This window comes from Nycticebus coucang, chromosome X (assembly GCF_027406575.1).
Source record: "Nycticebus coucang isolate mNycCou1 chromosome X, mNycCou1.pri, whole genome shotgun sequence".
Taxonomy (NCBI): Eukaryota; Metazoa; Chordata; class Mammalia; order Primates; family Lorisidae; genus Nycticebus; species Nycticebus coucang.
Window position 1 is genome coordinate 96,146,673 of NC_069804.1, and position 19,945 is coordinate 96,166,617.

The window sequence follows — 19,945 nt, forward strand, 5'->3', positions numbered from 1 at the left end:
TTCTTTCTTGCAAATCCTGATTCACTAGATCTAGACAAGGGTGAGCTGTATTTTTAAGACATACCCAAGGTATTTCTTATGACAAGACATATACTAGTGAGTTAAAACTGGAACTAATATTAGACCAAGACTATAGAAACTTGGCCTCTATCCACAGACTGTGTGATCTTGGGTAAGCCATTTTCCAATATGGCCTCATTTATTTATGTATGCACACAAATATCTACATATATACACATACATACACATATATATTCACATATAAATATACACACACTATATATATATATGCATATAAATATATATATATACATATAAATATATATATATACATATAAATATATATGAGGTTTGTCCAGAAATAATCCAGCCATTTAAAATGAAAAATAGAGACATATATGGATTGATACTTTCTGGACACCCCTCCTATATACACACATGATAAGGACATTGAACTCAAGCTCAAGTTGTCCCCCAGCTTTGAATCAATGTCTATAATAATAGATATTGGCTTGCTGTATAATTGAAAAACACTGTTCTATTTAAAGACATTTCAAATCTAGCCAGGTTCCTTTGAAATAGATATAACCTACAATGTAAAAATATGTATCTATTTTTTACAAAGTTTATTGAATTCTTGCAAAATGTGTTTGAAATAATCAAACATGTGTTGTTCATACAAATATTTGACCACATAAGAGTATTTTTTGGTGTACTTCCAACTATAACTCAAACATAGATGGAAAGCACAGGCATTAAATTGAATTATAGTAAGACAGGGAATGAAACTAACTTTTACTGAGTTACAGTGTTTCAAAGGTATTGTCCACATATGATATCCCAAAATAGCCCTCTTACATATTATCCAATTGACTGATAAGTGAAACTTGGACACAATAAAATGTTTGGCCATGCACTCTGAAAATTCTGGCACATAACAGGTGTTCAGTTTACCTTTGCTAAATAAGTAATTCATTAAATAACAGACACTAATCCTGGAATAGCATTTCAAAATAAAGAAACACATATGCATAATTAATAATAATCAATAACGTCAAAGAAAAATATACCCAAGTTTTCTTTAAAACTCTTAGAAACAAGATATAACAAGGAAAATTAATCTAAGATTTCCAAATCATAACAAAAATAATGGTTAACTAGACATCCTGAGCCAAAGCTTATTTTGATGATCAGTGACTAGAAAGTCTATTACTTAAAAATATCTAAATTATTTCACCTGAAATCTCAAGAATATATTTATGTGGCAAACATTGTCTTCTTCAGAGTAATTTATCCAATGTTGCAGAAAAGGTCCTTTATAACACACTACCTCTTCAAATTTTCTCTCTGCTATGAATCTTCTGTAATGTTGGAAAGCCACTAGAAACAAAAGGAGAGTAAGCATTTACCTATTCTTTCATCTAGTAGGAGTTTTAACTAACCTGAAGTAAGAAGAAAATGGTATCAATTCTCCTTTTTCTGTATATTAGGAATTTGTATAGGGACAAAAGTTTCTGAAAATAATAATAGCTAAGTGAAGGCCCTACCAGTACATATTAGTGGCTTTGGTGACTTTTTACAGTAATTAAGTCTAAAATCCCTTGATATCAGAGAGAATCCTGTCAAGGAATCCTGTGGATGTATTTTGGTCTGGGAGTATATGCAGTTAAAGAGATGATATCCCTGTTTCCTATCTCTTGAAGTATGGGAGTCTTAAGGAAGCTTTAACTGAAGTTATGGTCATGAAACAAAGTTCTGATTGGTTTAAGTGAGAGATTGTATAGAAAATAATGAAAAATTCATTATTTTCATTCAAAATAATTCAAATTCACCTAGACAAGGTGGCAGATAAATTTGAAGATATCTTACTAAAAGTAGAGCAAAAGGGCAAACAGATTAAAAATGGAAATCTCATAGTTATAATTGTATTCCAGGTGCAGAGGATAATCCCTCTATATTGAAGCAGATCAGAAAATTTTAGGACAGATTTCTTTAAGAAGATGAAATTATTACAGGACAAAATGTGTATGAATTTATTGAGAGGAGATATATATAACTTGGAAAGCATTTGAGTATAAATTTGCAATGAGTACCTAGAAAAATCAAACAAACATAAATTTCAAAACAAAAAATAAGTAAATAATGAACTCCATGGAAACGTTAAACAGAAAAGCAAACAAATGATGTCGTACTATAAAATTTAAATGTGTAAAGCATTTACACAATCACAGTAATGTTAACATTGAATGTCAAACTAATCAAAATTAAGAGAGAACAAAGAGAGAGGAAGTATGCATATAAGTGAAAGAATCAATGAAGAGATATTAAAAGAATTTTTTTAAAGCTTTGCATTTCACAAGTAAAAATAAATAGACCACCCCAGCACTGAAAATTCAAGAATTAGCAATATAAACAAACATGAGAGAGACAGATAGCTAATCATCCTTTATGTCCTCACCTTCCTCCAGAATAATAGAAGGTTTAGCTGGACACATAGCTGCCCAGAGTAAAACTATATTTGCAACTTCTCTTAAAGTTTGGTATGACCGTATGACTGATCTTTATTTAAGGGGACATAAGTAAAAGTGCCTTATGGCAATTTCTAGGAAATACCCTATTGAAATCTAGCAGGTACACAAATTTTTCCCCTTTTTCCTCATGTCTTTTGTGCTGCTTTGCCTACATATGCAATTATTTTGAACGTTGAGGACAAGGGTTTTATCATAGGAATGGCAGAATGTAAATTGGAGTTCACCAGTGGCTCTGATGATTTTGTAGTGCAGAAATCACATAGTCTTCTTAGTAAAGTATCTCAAGAATGGAAGAAAAAGTATCTGATGTACTCAGTACTATTATAAAACCAGTACAGAATCACCCACACTTTCATATGGAAGATAAAACACAATTATAGCCCAGAATAAAGGAGGGAACGGGAGGGGGAGAGGAGGTGGGAAGCCAGGTTGAGGGAGGGTAATTGGTGGGACCTTACCTATTATGCATAATGCAAGGGTACATGTCAAATCTATTAAGAGTAGAGTATAAATGTCTTAACACACGAAGTAATTAAATGAGGTGAGGGCTATGTTAACCAGTTTGATGTAAGCATTCCAAATTGTATATAAAATCGGTACATTGTACCCCATAAATACATTAAAGTACACAGTTATAATTTAATAAAAAAAAGTAGGAAAAAAAAAGAAATCCATGCCGTCTGTAAACTGCACACCCTTGGATTTAGACTTGGATTTGAAACATCTTGTCAGAGTCACGGTTACTTTTGAATATTTCTGTTTCTCACAGCTAAACCTAATTCTGATTAATACAGCACATCATTTAGAGAGGAAGGTAGATACCAAAAGAATCATCTAAAAAAGTAGAAAGTGGTTGGCTCTCAGACGTAGGTAGACACCAAAAGAATCATCTAAAAGAGTAAAGAGTGTTTGGCTCTGGCTACTGGAAAATAGTAGGAAAACAGGAGTGAGAAATGTTGGCTTTGAAGCAAGTTCTATAAAACTTGACTACTTAAGCTACATAATTTATTGCTTTAATTTTAAAAATTAACAATGATGACAAAAACACATGCTCTATATTTCTCTGTTTTTTTGCCTCTGTTTAGGCTCCTCATACTAGGACCATGCTCCAATTATACTTCAGTAGTTTGTGGTCTTGGGTCATCATCCTTGCTATATGTTAAGCTATGAAAAATAAAAATAGTGTTCTCTTGCTAGATGCTAAGTAAGTTATTAAAAATAAAAATAGTTAGACCTGCCATTTGATCCTGCAATTCCTGTGCTATGAGTATATCCAAAAAAACCAAAAATCACTTTATAACAAAGATATTTTGCACCAGATTGTTCATTGTAGTTCAATTCATAATAGCCGAGTAATGGAAGAAGTCCAAGTGCCCATCCATCCACAAATGGATCAATAAATTGTGGTATATGTATACCATGGAATATTAAGCAGCCTTAAAAAAGATGGAGACTTTATCTCTTTTACATTTACATGGATGGAACATATCCTACTTAGTAGAGTATGTCAAGAATGGAATAAAATATATCCAATGTACTCAGTACTATTATGAAACCAATTTACAATCACTCATACTTTCATATGAGGAATTGATCACAACTATGGCCCAGGATGAAGGAGGGAGGAGGGGATGGGAAGGGAGGGAGGAGGTCAGATCGAGGGAGGGTGAATGGTGGGATCACACCTATAGTGCATAATGCAAGGGTATATGTCGGATCTATTAAGTATAGAGTATAAATATCTTAACACAATAATTAAGTAAACAAGATGAGGTATATATTAACCAGCGTGATGTAAGCATTTTTAATTCTTTGTGAAATTAATACATTGTACATAAATGCATTAATATATATATGATGTATAGGTTTATGATTTAATAAAAAATAAAAGAAATAGAAATAGTGTCTAATCCACTTCTCTCTCCTTGTTAGTGTATTCTAACACATAGTAGCATGCTCAGTACTTACAGAATTGCTCAGTACTTACAGAATTAAATTTGATTTCCCGTCTGGATCCTGTCCCCTGAACAAGACAGTATTTATTTCAAGGATGGAATTTATTTTGAGAAACCTGTGCTCTACCACTTCTCCCTATATTGCTCTTTCTTCATATATGTGTGAGAAAATACGTTATCTTTTCTCACAGGAGAGTTATGTTTTGTCATTTGTTCTTTGATGCAACTTCCCTCTTGATCTTCTGGGGTGATTGTCCAGTGTGTGCTTAAGACAACTTATGCTTCCTCACAAGAGCTAATTGTTAGCATCTCTTCTCAACTCTGCATTGAGTGAGACTTGCAATAAGCTAATAATAAAAATATTTACATCATGGAGATCAGCAAATATGATAAATCAGGGTTTTTCCTCTTAAAGAAGTAACTGTTAAATATTTACAAGCACTATCACTATCTAAATTTTATATCAACATCTTTCAAATGGAAATTAAATTCCTACACTTGCTCTTAGCCAGAAGGCTGAGAAGTGATAGGAAATTAAATTACCATTCTCACAACTGATTAGTATAATTTTTGTGTATAATTTCTAGGTAATATGTGAAATGTAGTTCATATCACCCCATGGAATTTTTTAAACAATGTTACTGAGATATATTTAGCATACTATATCATTCACTTATTTAATGCATACAATTAAAAAGTTTTTAATATATTCACTGAGCTGTACAACAATCAGTACTATCTAATTCCAGAACATTTTCATCATGTCATGACTCCATACCCAGTAGAGACATTCTCCATTCCTCTATCCTCTTAGGTCTTGACAACCACTAATCTACTTTCTGCCTCCAATTTTTGATATTTCATATAAATGGAATCGCATAATATGTGGACTTTTGTGAGTAGCTTCTCTCACTTAGCATGCTTTCCAAGTTCATCCACTGTGTAACATGTCTCAATATTTCATTACTTTATATAGCTCTATAATATTATATGCATATACCTCTTGTTGTCTGTTCATTCATTTAGTGGACATTTGAATTCTTTCCACTTTGGGCTGTTATGGATATTATTGTTATAAATATTAGTGTGCAAGTTTTTGAGTTGGATGTATAGATTTTTCATTCTTTTGATTGCATTGAATTCTGTTCTAGGAGTGGAATTTTTAGATCAAAAGATAACTACAGGGGGAGGGACAAGATGCTGACCGGAGGCAGCCTCTGACACAAGCTCCTGTCCAGAGGGAAAAATAATGTCCAGAAAGCACCCAATTAAGCAGAAAACTGGGAGCCAAGCTGAGAGACAAGAGTGTTAACTGCAGGTCACCTCTGCTAAGGCAAGCTGTGATTCCAAGAAAGCAAACTTCAGGTACAAAATTCATCTGAAAGAAAAAGTGTCCATTCCCTCCCCCCAAAAAATGCTTTCCCCCCCTTTATCTATTCGTTGCTCCTGTAGGTTTTCTAAAGGCCAGCGGTGAACTGAGGACCTCTTGTCTCACCCTACAGGCAAGGGCTGTACAATGTGGGGACTACTTCCCCAGACGAACACTGCTGTGACTCTGAACACTCTCTTGCCAGGCAGAAAAATTGAACTAACATTTTCCCTGCAATTCTGAACTTTAAGTCCACCCTTCCCCCATCACGTGATGAACCAGAAACCTATCCCCTACCCAGACTATGAGAGGAGGCTCTTGAGCAGAGACCCCCTTTCCCGTCTGCCGGACCAAACGCTCCACCCCCGACTCAGTCAAAGCCTGCTAGAGCCCTGCTCTCGGTGCCTCCCTGCCTCCTCGCTGAGCCCTCCACCAGCCAGAGACTGCTAGAGCCGCGTGTCCAGGGCCCTGCCCCGTGCACCCACCCTGTCTCCACACTGCACCCCTGCCTGGCAAGGATCGTGAGCCAAGAACTCTCCTTGCAATGGTCACTGGGTGCCAGGTACTGCCAGAATAATGTGCAGTGTCCCCCACCCTGCTGCTGGATCCATGGGGTCCACGCTCCCGGAGCTGCTCCTATAGCCAGAACTCCCTGGCAGTGGCAGTCACAGAGGAGCTGTGCAGGATCACTTCCCACAAAGATCCAGCAATAATAGAGTGATCCCACTGGGGTCTAATCATGGAGAGACACCTCTTCAACTCTGAGGACTGCCAAAAGAAACCAGAACTCACTCTATAGAGATACTGGTGCTGCAGAGTGGCAGGGGCAAAGGCATGGTGGCTGACAGAAAAAAGCATTTGCAGACTTGTTACCCTCAGGATTAGACTGAGTCCAAGTGGAACACTTGCCAGTGGCTATTGAGTACCCAAGGCAGGCAGGCCTCAGAACCCACAGCAGGCTGGTAATAGAGGGTAGTGGCCAGTCCACGGGGGCATTGAGCTTTCTTTGACTCTGACAGGTGCTAAGCCCTGGCAAATCTGCTTTTTGTAGGGAGCAGGACCTCAGCCCTGTGGGGTCACCAGTGACTGGGCATGAAAGAGAAGCAAAGTGGAGAAAAAGACTCAGCCCCCTGGTCCAACTCTGCTACTGGGCGGGCCTTTCTGTCTCCATAGAGCACCTGAGAGAACCAAATCTGAGCAACCAGTAGACCTTTGCCATCTAGTTGCTGGAGACCTTTCACACTCTTCCACTTGAGAGTTCCTACTGACTGTGTCAATTGGTTTGGAACCCCTAACCTGGGCCAATCAACCAAGGAACCTCTCGGATGGTACCATGGTTGTGTAGTAATAGGAAGGGTTGATTTTCCTCTTCCAGTTGTTGTCCATGGGGATTGGGCTGTCTTAGTTGCCTGTATTTCTCCACAGCTAAGACTTCACCAGAGTCACTAATGCACTAGGATTGGACAAGAACCAGTTGAATACAAGACAAAGTCACCTAACCCCACCACACCAAGCAGGTTTCCTCAGCCTCAGACTGTAACACTGTACGGATCCTTTGCGAAGCTAAAAGGGAAAAAGCTGCAGTCATCATTTCCAGGTCCTTAACAAAGGGCTTATTAACCAAAACTCTAAGAACTACCAATCCAATTTCACCTTACCTGCCCACCTAGCCAACAGCGAAAAACTACCATGAGGGGGAATCAGGGGAAAATCTCTGGGAACATGAATAATCAGAGTACATCCACTCCCCCAGGGAATGAAGAAGCAGACACAGCACAAGATCCCATTCATAAACAAATGGCTCAGATGTCAGAAATTGGGTTCAGAATTTGGATAGCAAATAGGATCAACAGAATGGAGGAAAATATGGAATTAGAATTTCAAGCAGTAATTCAAAAGATGTCTCAAGAATTCAACAAATTCAAAGACAAAATCACCAAAGATTTTGACACATTGAGACAAGAATTTGCAGCCCTCAAAGATCTGAAAAATACAGTAGAATCCCCCAGTAACAGAAGGGAGCAGGCAGAAGAAAGGATCTCAGACACTGAAGACAGAGCTTTTGAACACTCTCAAATGCTCAAAGAGGAACAAAAGTGGAGAACAAAAGTGCATCATTCTCTCAGAGAGCTCTGGGATAATTCTAAAAGATCTAATGTTGGCCTTATAGGAATACCTGAAGGTGATGAGGTTGCTGCGAAGGATACAGATGCTTTACTTCATGAAATAATTAAAGAGAACTTTCCAGACATGCCAAAAGATTCAGAAGTTCAGATAGCAGACAGTTTCAGAATACTGGCACAACTCAATCCAAATAAAAATTCTCATAAACACATTATAATTAACTTCACCAAAGTTAATATGAAGGAAAAGATTCTGCAAGCTGTAAGACATAAGAAAACCATAACCTACAAGGAGAATAACATTTCAAAGACTGCAGATCTCTCTGCTGAAAACTTTCAAACTAGAAGAGGGTGGTCATCGACCTTTAATCTCTTTAAACAAAATAACTTTCAACCCAGGATCCTGTATCCAGCTAAACTGAGTTTCATCTATGATGGAGAAATTAAATACTTTAATGACATTCACATGTTGAAGAAATTTTCCGTAACTAAACCAGCTCTTCAGGATATTCTTAGACCTATTCTCCATAACAAACAACACAATCCTCCACCACTAAAGTAAACTCACTCAGAAACATTTGATCAAATTCCAACTTCCACAGTGGTGAAAGGATTAAAAATGTCCAATAGACTTTCAGAAAACTCCATACCCAAAACTCTATCTGGCTTATCAGTACTCTAAATTAATGTGAATGGCTTAAATTGCCCTCTAAAGAGACACAGGTTGGCTGACTGGATACAAAAACTCAGGCCAGACATCTGCTGCATTCAAGAATCTCACCTTAAATTAAATGATAAACATAGACTCATGGTAAAGGGATGATCATCTATAATTTAGGCAAATGGAAGTCAGAAAAAAGCAGGTGTTGCAATTTTATTCGTAGATACAATAGGCTTTAAACCAATAATGGTAAGGAAAGATAATAATGGTCACTTGTTATTTGTTAAGGGCAAAACTCAACATGATGAGATTTCAATTATCAACATTTATATTACTGGAATCTGATCAAATTAAAAAGCTTCTACACTGCCATGAACACACTAAGTAAAGCAAATAGACATCCCTCAGAATGGGAGAGGATTTTTGCAAGTTATACTTCTGATAAAGGTCTAATAACCAGAATCCACAGAGAACTCAAACTTATTACTGTGAATAAAACAAGAGATCCCATTTCTTTGTGGGCAAGAGACATGAACAGAAGCTTCTCTGAAGAAGACAGGCACATGTTCTACAGACACATGAAAAAATGCTCATCATCTTTAATTATCAGAGAAATGCAAACCAAACTACTCTGAGATACCATCTAACTCCAGTAAGGGTAGCTCATATCACAAAATCCCAAAAGTACCGATGTTGGTGTGGATGTGGAGGAAAGGGAACACTTCTGCACTGCTGGTGGGAATGCAAGCTAGCACTTTTTTTTTTTTTGGAAGGAAGTTTGGTGAACACTCAGAGATCTAAATGTAGACCTGCCATTTGATCCTACAATTCCTCTTCTAGATGTATATCGAAAGGATCAAAAATCATTTGTCAATAAAGATATTTGCACCAGATTGTTCATTGCAGCTCAATTCATAATTGCCAAGCCATGGAAGAAGCCCAAGCACCCATCGACACATGAATGGATTAATGAATTGTGGTATACTTGTACCATGGAATACTATGCAGCATTAAAAAAATGGAGACTTTACCTCTTTTATGTTTATATAGATAGAGCTGGAAAATTTTCTTCTTCTTTTTTTTTTTTTTTTTTTGTAGAGACAGAGTCTCACTGTACTGCCCTCGGGTAAAGTGCCATGGCGTCACACGGCTCACAGCAACCTCTAACTCTTGGGCTTACGCGATTCTCTTGCCTCAGCCTCCCAAGCAGCTGGGACTACAGGCACCCGTCACAATGCCCGGCTATTTTTTGTTGCAGTTTGGCTGGGGCTGGGTTTGAACCCGCCACCCTCGGCATATGGGACCGGCGCCCTACTCACTGAGCCACAGGCGCCGCCCAGAAAATTTTCTTCTTATTAAAGTATCTCAGGAATGGAAAAAAAAATATCCAATGTACTCAGTACTACTGTGAAACCAATTTAGAATCACTCACTATTACATACGAAGAATGAAACACAACTATAGCCTAGGATGAAGGAGGGAAAGGGACTGAGTGGGGAGGGGAGGGGTTGGGTTGATAGAGAGAGGGTTAGTAGGAGAGGTTAGTAGGGGAACCAGACCCATGGAGCACAATGCAAGTACAAGTTGGATCTATCAGGTGTAGAACACAAATGTCTTAAACCTGTAATGGGGTAAATGAGGCAAAAGCTATGTTGATTAGTAGAATGTAAGCATTCCAATGTGTACAAATAATCAACACATCGTAAATGTATTTATGATCTATGTACAAATGATTTAATAAAAAATTATAAAAAATAAAATAACTGTGGTAAACTTTTTGAGTACTATTTTCCTGAGTGGCTAAAACATTTTTTCATTTTTATCAACACCATAAAAGATTATAATTTTTCATATCCTAGCCAATACTTGTTATTAACTATTTTTTCTTATAGTGAATATGAAGGTGTATCTCAATGTGGTTTTAATTTCTACTTTCATAATGATTAATGATGTTGAAAATCTTTTCATGTGTTTATTGGTAAATTGTGTATCTTCCTTAGAGAAATGTCTATTCACATACTTTGTTTATTTTTAAATTGTGTTAATTACCTTTCCCTTATAGAGTTGTAAGTGTTCCTGACCTATTGTAGATACAAGTTTCTTAACAGATATACAACATATCTATCTTTTTACTTTACTGATGGTATTGTTTGCAGTACCTCATGCAATTTTTTAAGCTTTCACTCATAACACTCATCAACTACAGAATGAAAATTATTGAAAATATCTTACCCGAACTATTTCGCAGTCAACATTTAATTCAGTTGCAACAGCTTCAATTTTCTCTCTGCAAACAGAGCCCAGACTGGTCATGCCTTTGTCCCAATACTTCTTAAGGGTGGCTAAGTCTCTGTCACTGAACTGTGTGCGGTCCTGTAGCTGAAAAGCACATTTTTTAAAATGTAGAATAATCAAAAGAAATAATGGTATGGAGAGGATCATTAAGGAGAGATGCGCTGTATTATTTTCAACAAATAATAGCAGCTAAGTTCATTTCACAATTCTTACTCCATGTGCTCTAATTTTGAAAATGATAACTTTTTATTGTTTTTATTTCATAATCTAATTCAGTGTGCTGGGATGAAATGAATAAAATTGTTTAAATTAATAGCAATTAAGCATTGTTGACTTTAAACAGTTTTAATTACAGAAATAATTAGGGTCCATTGTAGGAAATATACATAAAGAAATAATAGAACATAAATTACCCACAAATTGGAAATAACAACTATTGACATTTTAATGTATATTCTTTCAAACATTTTTCCACAATACAGATATTCACATCACTTGTATACTACATATAAAAAAAGATAGGGTGGCATCAATGTGCTCCCTTTTGATAAATTAATCTAGATTTTTCATATAATGTAAGTGTAGACATTTGTCTCCCCACTTATGTTCTAGTTAATTTTAAAAGTAGATAAGAGAAATGTAAGAAGGTAATATAACCCTAAATATCATTGTATTTATGGCTTCAGAAGGTTCCATAATAAGCCTACCCTTTTTGTTCTTAGGCATTTTCTATTCAATAGTCTATGGACTTTATACATTGTTTCAATACAATAAACTCTGAAAGCATTCCTAGAAAGTAAATTAGAAATGGTAGTAAATTAGATACAGTAACAACCTCCATTTTGCTCATAATATATTAAGAAAAACAAGGTCAAAGGTCTAGTTAAATAGAAAGAGAGATTCCATGGCAGAGCTAAAAGTAGAAATACCTGATCTTTTTCTGGTTGTCTAATCTCTGTATTGCCTCCAATTATCTCAAAAAGTAATTGAAAAAATCCAAATACAGAATTTAACATATATATATATACACGCACACTATATATATAGTGGGTCATACTATAAGTACTAATACTATATATATATATATATATATGTACTCTATATATATACACACACTATACATATATATACACACACATATATTTCAGGAATATATATACACATACTATATATAGTATGTGTGTGTAATAGTATACACATAGTATATTATATATAATATACACACACTGTATATGTATATATATATATATATACTGTGTGTGTGTGTATATATATTTCTTGAAAATCCCTGTGCATTTGTGATGAAAGAAAAAGAGAAAGACAGAGAGTGACTGTGAGAATAAGAGTTGGAGACAAATATTGCAAATCATGGCATTATGTATAAGATTGTGTTGTTTCCCTGTGCCTAAGATGATATGGTTTTATCCCACACAGAGGCTAGAATTCAAATGCTTTCTAGACATATATTGCTTTCAATATTTCCACTCTAAATGAATTTAAAATAAACCTTTTCCTACATTAGATTCAGTAGAAAATAATTTATATATAATATATAAAATATGACTTAATTAAAAGGGATAACCATATCTAAAACTGATGGAATTCTAAATTTGTTTATATTTTTAAAGCTGTGATGTTTTGAAAAGTGATTTTAGCCACCATACGGAAAAGCAACACATGAATTATTGGTATACTACCAAGACAATGAAGTTAGATTGAATAATTAAAGCACATCTCTTCATAAGATATATAATACTTTTGGTGTATGTGTGCTAATATATTTAATTATCAGTTAATCTGTTTCCCCTATTTGAAAAAAGCCCAATGAATAATAATTATTCTAAGTACTAATACTAAATGACATGTTCCTAATAAATGAATCAAAACATGTCATCCAAGTTTTTCAATCACGAGTAATAACCTTCAAGTAATTTACAACAAAAAATCCTATAACTGTTTATCCTACATTGATTGCACAATACTTGTGAAACAAAATTTTCAAAATAAAACAGAATGAAAAGCACATTTGAACTAGTTTTTTTTTTTTTTTTTTTTAATCACAGTTCAATTTACAATAGCCAAGATGTGGAAACAACCTAAGTGCCTATCAACCCATGAATGGTATAATAAAACATGGTTATGTATACTTCATGGAATACTATTCATCCATAAAAAGATAGAGACTTTATATCTTCTTCTATTAACTTGGATGGATTTGAAACACACTCTTCTTAGTATAGTATCACAAGAATGGAAAAGCAAGTATCCAATGTACTCAATAATAATATGAAGCCAGTAGATGAACAAATGCACTTGCCACACAAGAGACAAACTCAATTCAAGTTGAGTGGATGTGGAGGGATTCAAGATTATGGAAAGGAAAGAGGAGAGAAGGTCGGAGATCAGTATGCTTCCACCTAATGGACACAATGTAAGGATATATGGCACATTTCATAGGTGTGGGACATAGCTACAACATGGACCTTACCTAACAAATGCAAGTATTGTATCCTAATTGTTTGTACTCTCATATTAATCCATAGAAATGAAAAATAGTTATAATATAAATATAATGAAAATATAAACCAATAAATAGTACTGCCTTATATTTATGTACCATATACCTAGTAAATAACTAATAATGTTAAATTGACTGACTGATAAACACCCTATCTAGTAGAAAATTTACCACCTATTTCCTGCCTCATTTAAGGGTATGTGAAAATTTTCATTAAATATGTCTTAAAATTGTATATGAAATAGTAATATAGATAACTCAATATGAATGCAAAAAATGTATTTAATATTAAAGAAATAATGACACTTTCTGCTATTGGGATAAGATTGTGAGAAATATGTAAGGAAAATTATGTAAGTTTTCCTTAGTACTTAACTACCCAATTTGTTACTGCTCTTACCTTCATTTTCTGTGACTGTCTCCCTCCCCTGCCCTTGTCTTTTCTGTCTCAGCAGCTGATGTTTCATTAGGTCTGGCCATTCTGAGATATTTACATACTGATTCTATTGCCTCAAGAGAATTCTTTCAAATTACATTTTGATGTGGGTTTCCTATCTTGATTTATTTTTCACTAACCTCTTCCTAATTTTATGCATTACTAAGTGAACTGGGCAAATAGAGCTTGCATCTAAGAGCTATAGGAAATTACCAGTAGATACGATGGAAGTAGCCAGCCAACCAGGTGTCATATTGTAGGAGTCTAGGAGATCACCCTTCAAGAGCTATCTGCCTGTCCATGTTTATTGAAACATTATTCAAAATAGACAAAATATAAAAACAATGTAAATGTCCATCAGATGATGAATAAATAAAGAAAAGATAGCAGATACAAACAATAGAATATTATTTCGCTCTTAAAATAATGCTATGTGGGAACAAAAACTACTGCCTCCACTAAGGGAAGGCAGGACTAACTGTACTAGCCACCTGTATCTTCTTGGCAGGAGCTCACTTTTCCTGGAGGCAAGTCCCTGGCACAATCATACTCCCCCTGCCAGAAAAATTCAGTCACACCCCACAGCCAGTCTGGAAGCCTAGTACTCAGCAGGCTGTGCTGTCTCCACCAACAGTGCCACAGCTGGGTCAGGGTGGGAACTGGGAATCTAGGTACTTTTGTGGCCTAAAAGGGCAGAGACTGCTATCATTGCTGAGAGAGGAAGGTGTAAGTGGCTTGTATGCCCCAACGCTGCCTGCCTCTGGTTAGGTCATCAATAGGGCCCTCCCTAACCTCCTGTCCCAGGTTCAAAGTGCATTAAGCTTTCTCCGGACTGAGCATTTTCCAAGAGTAAAATATCACCCACCCATTCACAATCATAGTCAGCATCTGAACACAGGAAGACTTAATGGCAAGTTTGCTAACACAGGCTCAATCTGATCACCCAGGACTCAAACATACCATCCAAGAACCTTGGAACTTGGAATTAAATAACCTAGTTCACAACCATTGAGACCTCAACACTCTTCTTGGTGTTGGAGGTCCAAGTAACCCCAATTGCCAGCAACAACAAAATTGGTACCTACCCACATGAGCCAAAAGTCAATGTACCTCTCCCTCTTTACAGTAAGCATCAGAGTTCCTTTCAGAGGAAAACAGATGAACTACAAAGCTATCTGTTTTGAGATAATGGAGAAGGTGCCAGATGAAAGGAAACCAGCATAAGAACTATGGCAATATGAGAACACAGGCTATTTCAACACCACCCAAAGGACCACACTAGCACTCTAGCAATGGAGTCCACTCAAAAGGAAAGTCTAGATATTTCAGATATGGAATTAAAAGTATAGATCACAAGTAAGCACAATGGGATTGATTAAAAAGTTGAAAACCAACACAGATAAAGCAAAAAAAAAAAAAAAGTTCAGGACATGAATCAAAAATTCAGTATAGATACCTGGATGTTGTTGTGTGTACCTGTAGTCCAAGCTACACGGGAGGCTGAGGCAAGAGAATCACTTGAGCCCAAGAGTTTGAGTTTGCTGTGAGCTATGATGCTACAGCACTCTACCACTCTACTGAGGGCCACAAAGTGAAACTGTCTCAAAAAAAAAAAAATTCAGTAAAAAGATAGCTATAAAAGAAAAATACATAACAGGTCTTCGGAAATGAGTCATTTAGGGAATTTCAAAATCAAATGGAAAGTTTAACAACAGACTAGACCAAGCTGAAGAAAGAATTTCAGAGCTTAGAGACAAGGCTTTCAAACTAATCCAGGGAGTCAAAAAAAAAAGAAAAAGAAGGGCGGCGCCTGTGGCTCAAGGATTAGGGCGCCGGTCCCATATGCCAGAGGTGAAGGGTTCAAACCCAGCCCCGGCCAAAAACCACACACACACACAAAAAATAAAAACAGCAGCAAAAAAAAAAAAAAAAAAAAAGAAAAAGAAATCAAGAGAAATGAACCAAGTTTCCAAGAAATAAGTTACTATGAAAAATGCACAAATTAAAAAATTCTATCTCTGAGGGACAAGGAGAAAACACAAAATCATTTAAAACTATTTGAGGGTACAGTGGAGTAAAGCATCCCTGGTGTTCCTAGATATGCAAACATTCATTTTAAAGAAGTTTATTGAACTCATGTAAGAGTCCTTCAAACAGGCTATCATGAAGGAATATACTCATCAATATGGCTCAAGTCAAAGTGAAGAGGAAAATACTATAGGCTGCAAGACAAAAACTTCAAGTAACTTGCAAAGGAAAATAATATGTAAGTCTAATGGCAGAGTTGTTATTAAAAATATTACAGGCACGAAGGGGTTGGGGGGTTCGGGGCCCCATCTTTGGTATTCTTAAATAGAATGTCAGCCCAGAATTTTGTAACCTGTGAAACTAAGTTTCATAAATGAAGGAGAAATAAAATATTACTCAGAAATGCAAATGCTAATGAATGTGTCATCAATAGACTTGACCTACAAGAAATGCTCAAAAGAGCTCTGAACACTGAAAAAAATGGTCAATACTGACCAGTTTAAACACACTTGAGAGTAAAAACTCATACCTCTTATTTAGCAGTAACACAGGGGAGAATAAAAAGCAAGTAGGTAATAATCAACATGATGACTGGAATAGTATCTTACTTATCAATATTAATGTTGAATGTAAATAGTTTAAATTTCCCACAAAAGATATAGATATATGGAATGAATAAAAACACAAACAAACAACTGCTGTCCACCATTTAACTGGTAGAGTCATAGATTCACGGTAAAGGGATGAAAAAAATATTCAACACAAATGGAAACCAAAAGCAAGCCAGAGTAGCTATTCTAACATAAGATAAAACAGACTTTCAATTAATAATAGTAAAATGAAAAACAAAGATGGTTATTATTTTAATACAGTGATAAAAGGTTTAATTCAATAAGACTATTTAACAATTCTACATACATATGCAACTAACACTAATGCTCCCAGATTCATAAACTACATACTACTAAACCTAAGAAATGAAATAAACAGCAGAATAATAGTAATAGGGGAATTCAACATTCTACTGAAAGACTAGACAAATCATTGAGGCAGAAAATCAAGGAAACACTGAACTTAAATGGGATACTAATACAAATGGCTCTTACAAATATTTACAGAACATTCTACTCAAAAACCAGAAAATACACATTATTCTCATCATGACATGGAACATTTTCCAAGGTAGATAATATGTTAGGGTACAAAACAAGTCTCATCAAAGTTTCCTAAAAAGTTGAAATCATACCGTGTCACTTCATAGAGCAAAGTGGAATAAAACTAGAAATCAATTAAAAAAGGAACTCTCAAAAATAAACAAATATATAGAAATTAATTTGTTGCTGAACAATCTTTGAGTAAATAATTAAATCTAGATGAAAATGAATTTTTTTTTGGAATCCGATGACAATGGTATATAACCCACCAAAATCTCTGCAGTAGAGCAAAAGCAGTGCCAAAAGGCATTTAATATAGCACTAAATGCCTACATTAAAAAGACAGAATAATCACAAATCAACCACCTAATGTCACACATCAAGGAGCTGGAAAAAGGACAAACTAAACTCAAAGCTAGCAGAAGCCAAGAAGTAATAATGATCAGAAAAGAACTAAATGATAGTGAAACCACACACACACACACACACACACACACACACACACACACACACACACACACAGTACAAGGGATCAATGGGAGCTCAATAAAAAATAAAAAGTACACATTACAACTGATACCAAAGAAATAAAAAAGATCATCTGAGAAAAAAATGAACACCTCTATGCAAATAAGTAAGAAAACCTAGAAGAAATGGACGTTTGGAAAGACATAACCTATGAAGTTTGACTCAAGAAGAATAAGAAATTCTTAACAGAACAATAATATACAGCTAGTTGAATCCATAATAAAAAAGTCTCCCAACAACAGTAACAACAAAGTCTCTGGGCTAGCTGGATTCACAGGTGAATTTTACCAGTCCCACAAAGAAGAAGTGGTACCTAGTTACTGAATCTGTTCTGTAACACTGAGAAAGAAGAAATGCTTCCTAATTCATTATACAAAGATATTATCACACTGATACCAAAGTAAAAAAAAAAGTGCAACAACCAAAATGTAACTATAGGCCAATATCCTTCATCAATGTGCATGCAAAAAGTTATCAAAAAATTAGCAAAATAATTAAGCTAGTATATTATTTTATACATATCCATGTAAGAGAAAAACTCAAATCAATTCAAAGTGGGTGAAAGGAGAACAAGGGAGTGGTGAGAGGGGAGGAGGGTAGGGGATGGGAGTTACGGTTTATGGCATACCTCTTTGGTGCAGGACACAATTATAAGAAGGCTTTACCTAACAAATTCAATCAGTAACCTAATTCTTTATACCCTCAATGAACCTGAAACAACAAAAATAAATGATTACATAAATAAAAATTAGCAAAATGAATGCAAAAGCACATCAAAAAAAATCAACACCATCAAGTGGGTTTCATTCTAGAAATGCAAAGATGGTTGACCATATGTGAATCCAAAAATGGATTCACCACATAAACAGTAATAAAAACAAAATGCATATGATAATCCCAGTAGACGCAGAAAAATTATTTGATAAAATCCAGCACATTTTATTACCAATGAAACCCTTAACAAAGGAAATGTGGAAGAAACATATATTAACATAATAAAAGCAATATGACAAAAAAAAATAGTCAACACAATGCTGAATGGGTTAGAGTTGAAAGCATTCCCTCTACAAATGGAAGAAAGACCAGGATGCCTACTGTCACATCTTCTATTCAACATAGAACTGATGTCCTAGCCAGAGTGATCAGGCAAGCAAAAAGAAATTAAGGTAAGAAAATTGGGAAAGAAGAGCTCAAACAATCTCTGTTTGCTGATGATAAATTCTTATATCTAGAAAACCTTGAAGAATCCTCCAATCGATTCCTAAAACTGGTAAATATTCTATAAAGTCTCAGGTTTAAAAATTCCTATATACAAATCTGTAGCATTTCTATACACTAATAATAGTCAAATTGACAATAAAATTAAGAACTCAGTCTCATTTACAGTATCTATACAAAAATAAAATAAAATGTCTAGGAATATACTTAACCAATGAGATGAAAGATCTCTCCAAGTAGAACTATAAAACACTGATGAAATAAATACTTGATGACACAAACAAATGAAATGAAAAACATCACATACTCATGGATTGGAAGAATCGTTATTGTCAAAATAACCATACTGTCCAAAGTGATTTACAGATTCCATGCAATTAACATCAAAATACCAACATCATTTTCCACAGAATTAGAAAAAACAATCCTAAATTTCACATGGAATCAGGACCCTGATAGCCAAAGAAATTCTAAGTGAAAAGGACAGATCCTATGAAGCATAGCAACCAAAACAGTATGGAAATTGGCAAATAGACCAATGGATCAGAATAGAGAACCCATTATAAAACCATATAGCTATAACCAATTGATTTTTGATTAAGCAGTCAGAAAAATATTCTAATGAATAATACTTTTGTATATTATATTAAATTGAATACTATTTCCTCTGACTACAAAGTGAACTCTACAGGACAAGGATCTTCATCTACATGATTCCTGACATATGTCTAGGTCTCAATGCTTAGAAAACAATAAAAACTCCAAGTTAATATTTGTGGAATGGATAATTGAATGACTAGACTAACTTGGGGACTTTATTAAAACAAACCTAAGACTATTGCATTCTCGGTTTATAGAAGTGAGATGTGAGTAGAGTTATTGAAAATAAGTGAAAAGGAGAAAGCAGTTGTTACACAAATATTTATGCTTTTAACTATGTTTATCTGTCAAGTTACTTGAGTTAAGTACATTGAGTGGAAAGTTTCATTTGATATGAGTAGGACATTTGAAAGGGGAGATTTGTGAAATAGAATAAGAGGACTTAAATCTTACTTTGTGACTAAAGTTCTTAAGAGATTTTTCCCCTTTTACAAGTGCATAATATCACTTATTTCTTGTAATATAGATG

At 35.0% G+C, this 19,945-nt stretch overlaps 1 protein-coding gene across 1 annotated transcript in view; it reads right to left on the bottom strand.

Annotated features, from left to right (window-relative positions):
• HDX (highly divergent homeobox) overlaps positions 1-19,945 on the bottom strand; it is a 317,694-nt gene that overhangs the window by 54,051 nt on the left and 243,698 nt on the right. The window contains exon 5 of the mRNA XM_053581081.1: positions 10,872-11,018. Coding sequence (XP_053437056.1) covers positions 10,872-11,018 — 147 coding nt within the window. The remainder of the gene's footprint in view (positions 1-10,871; positions 11,019-19,945) is intronic.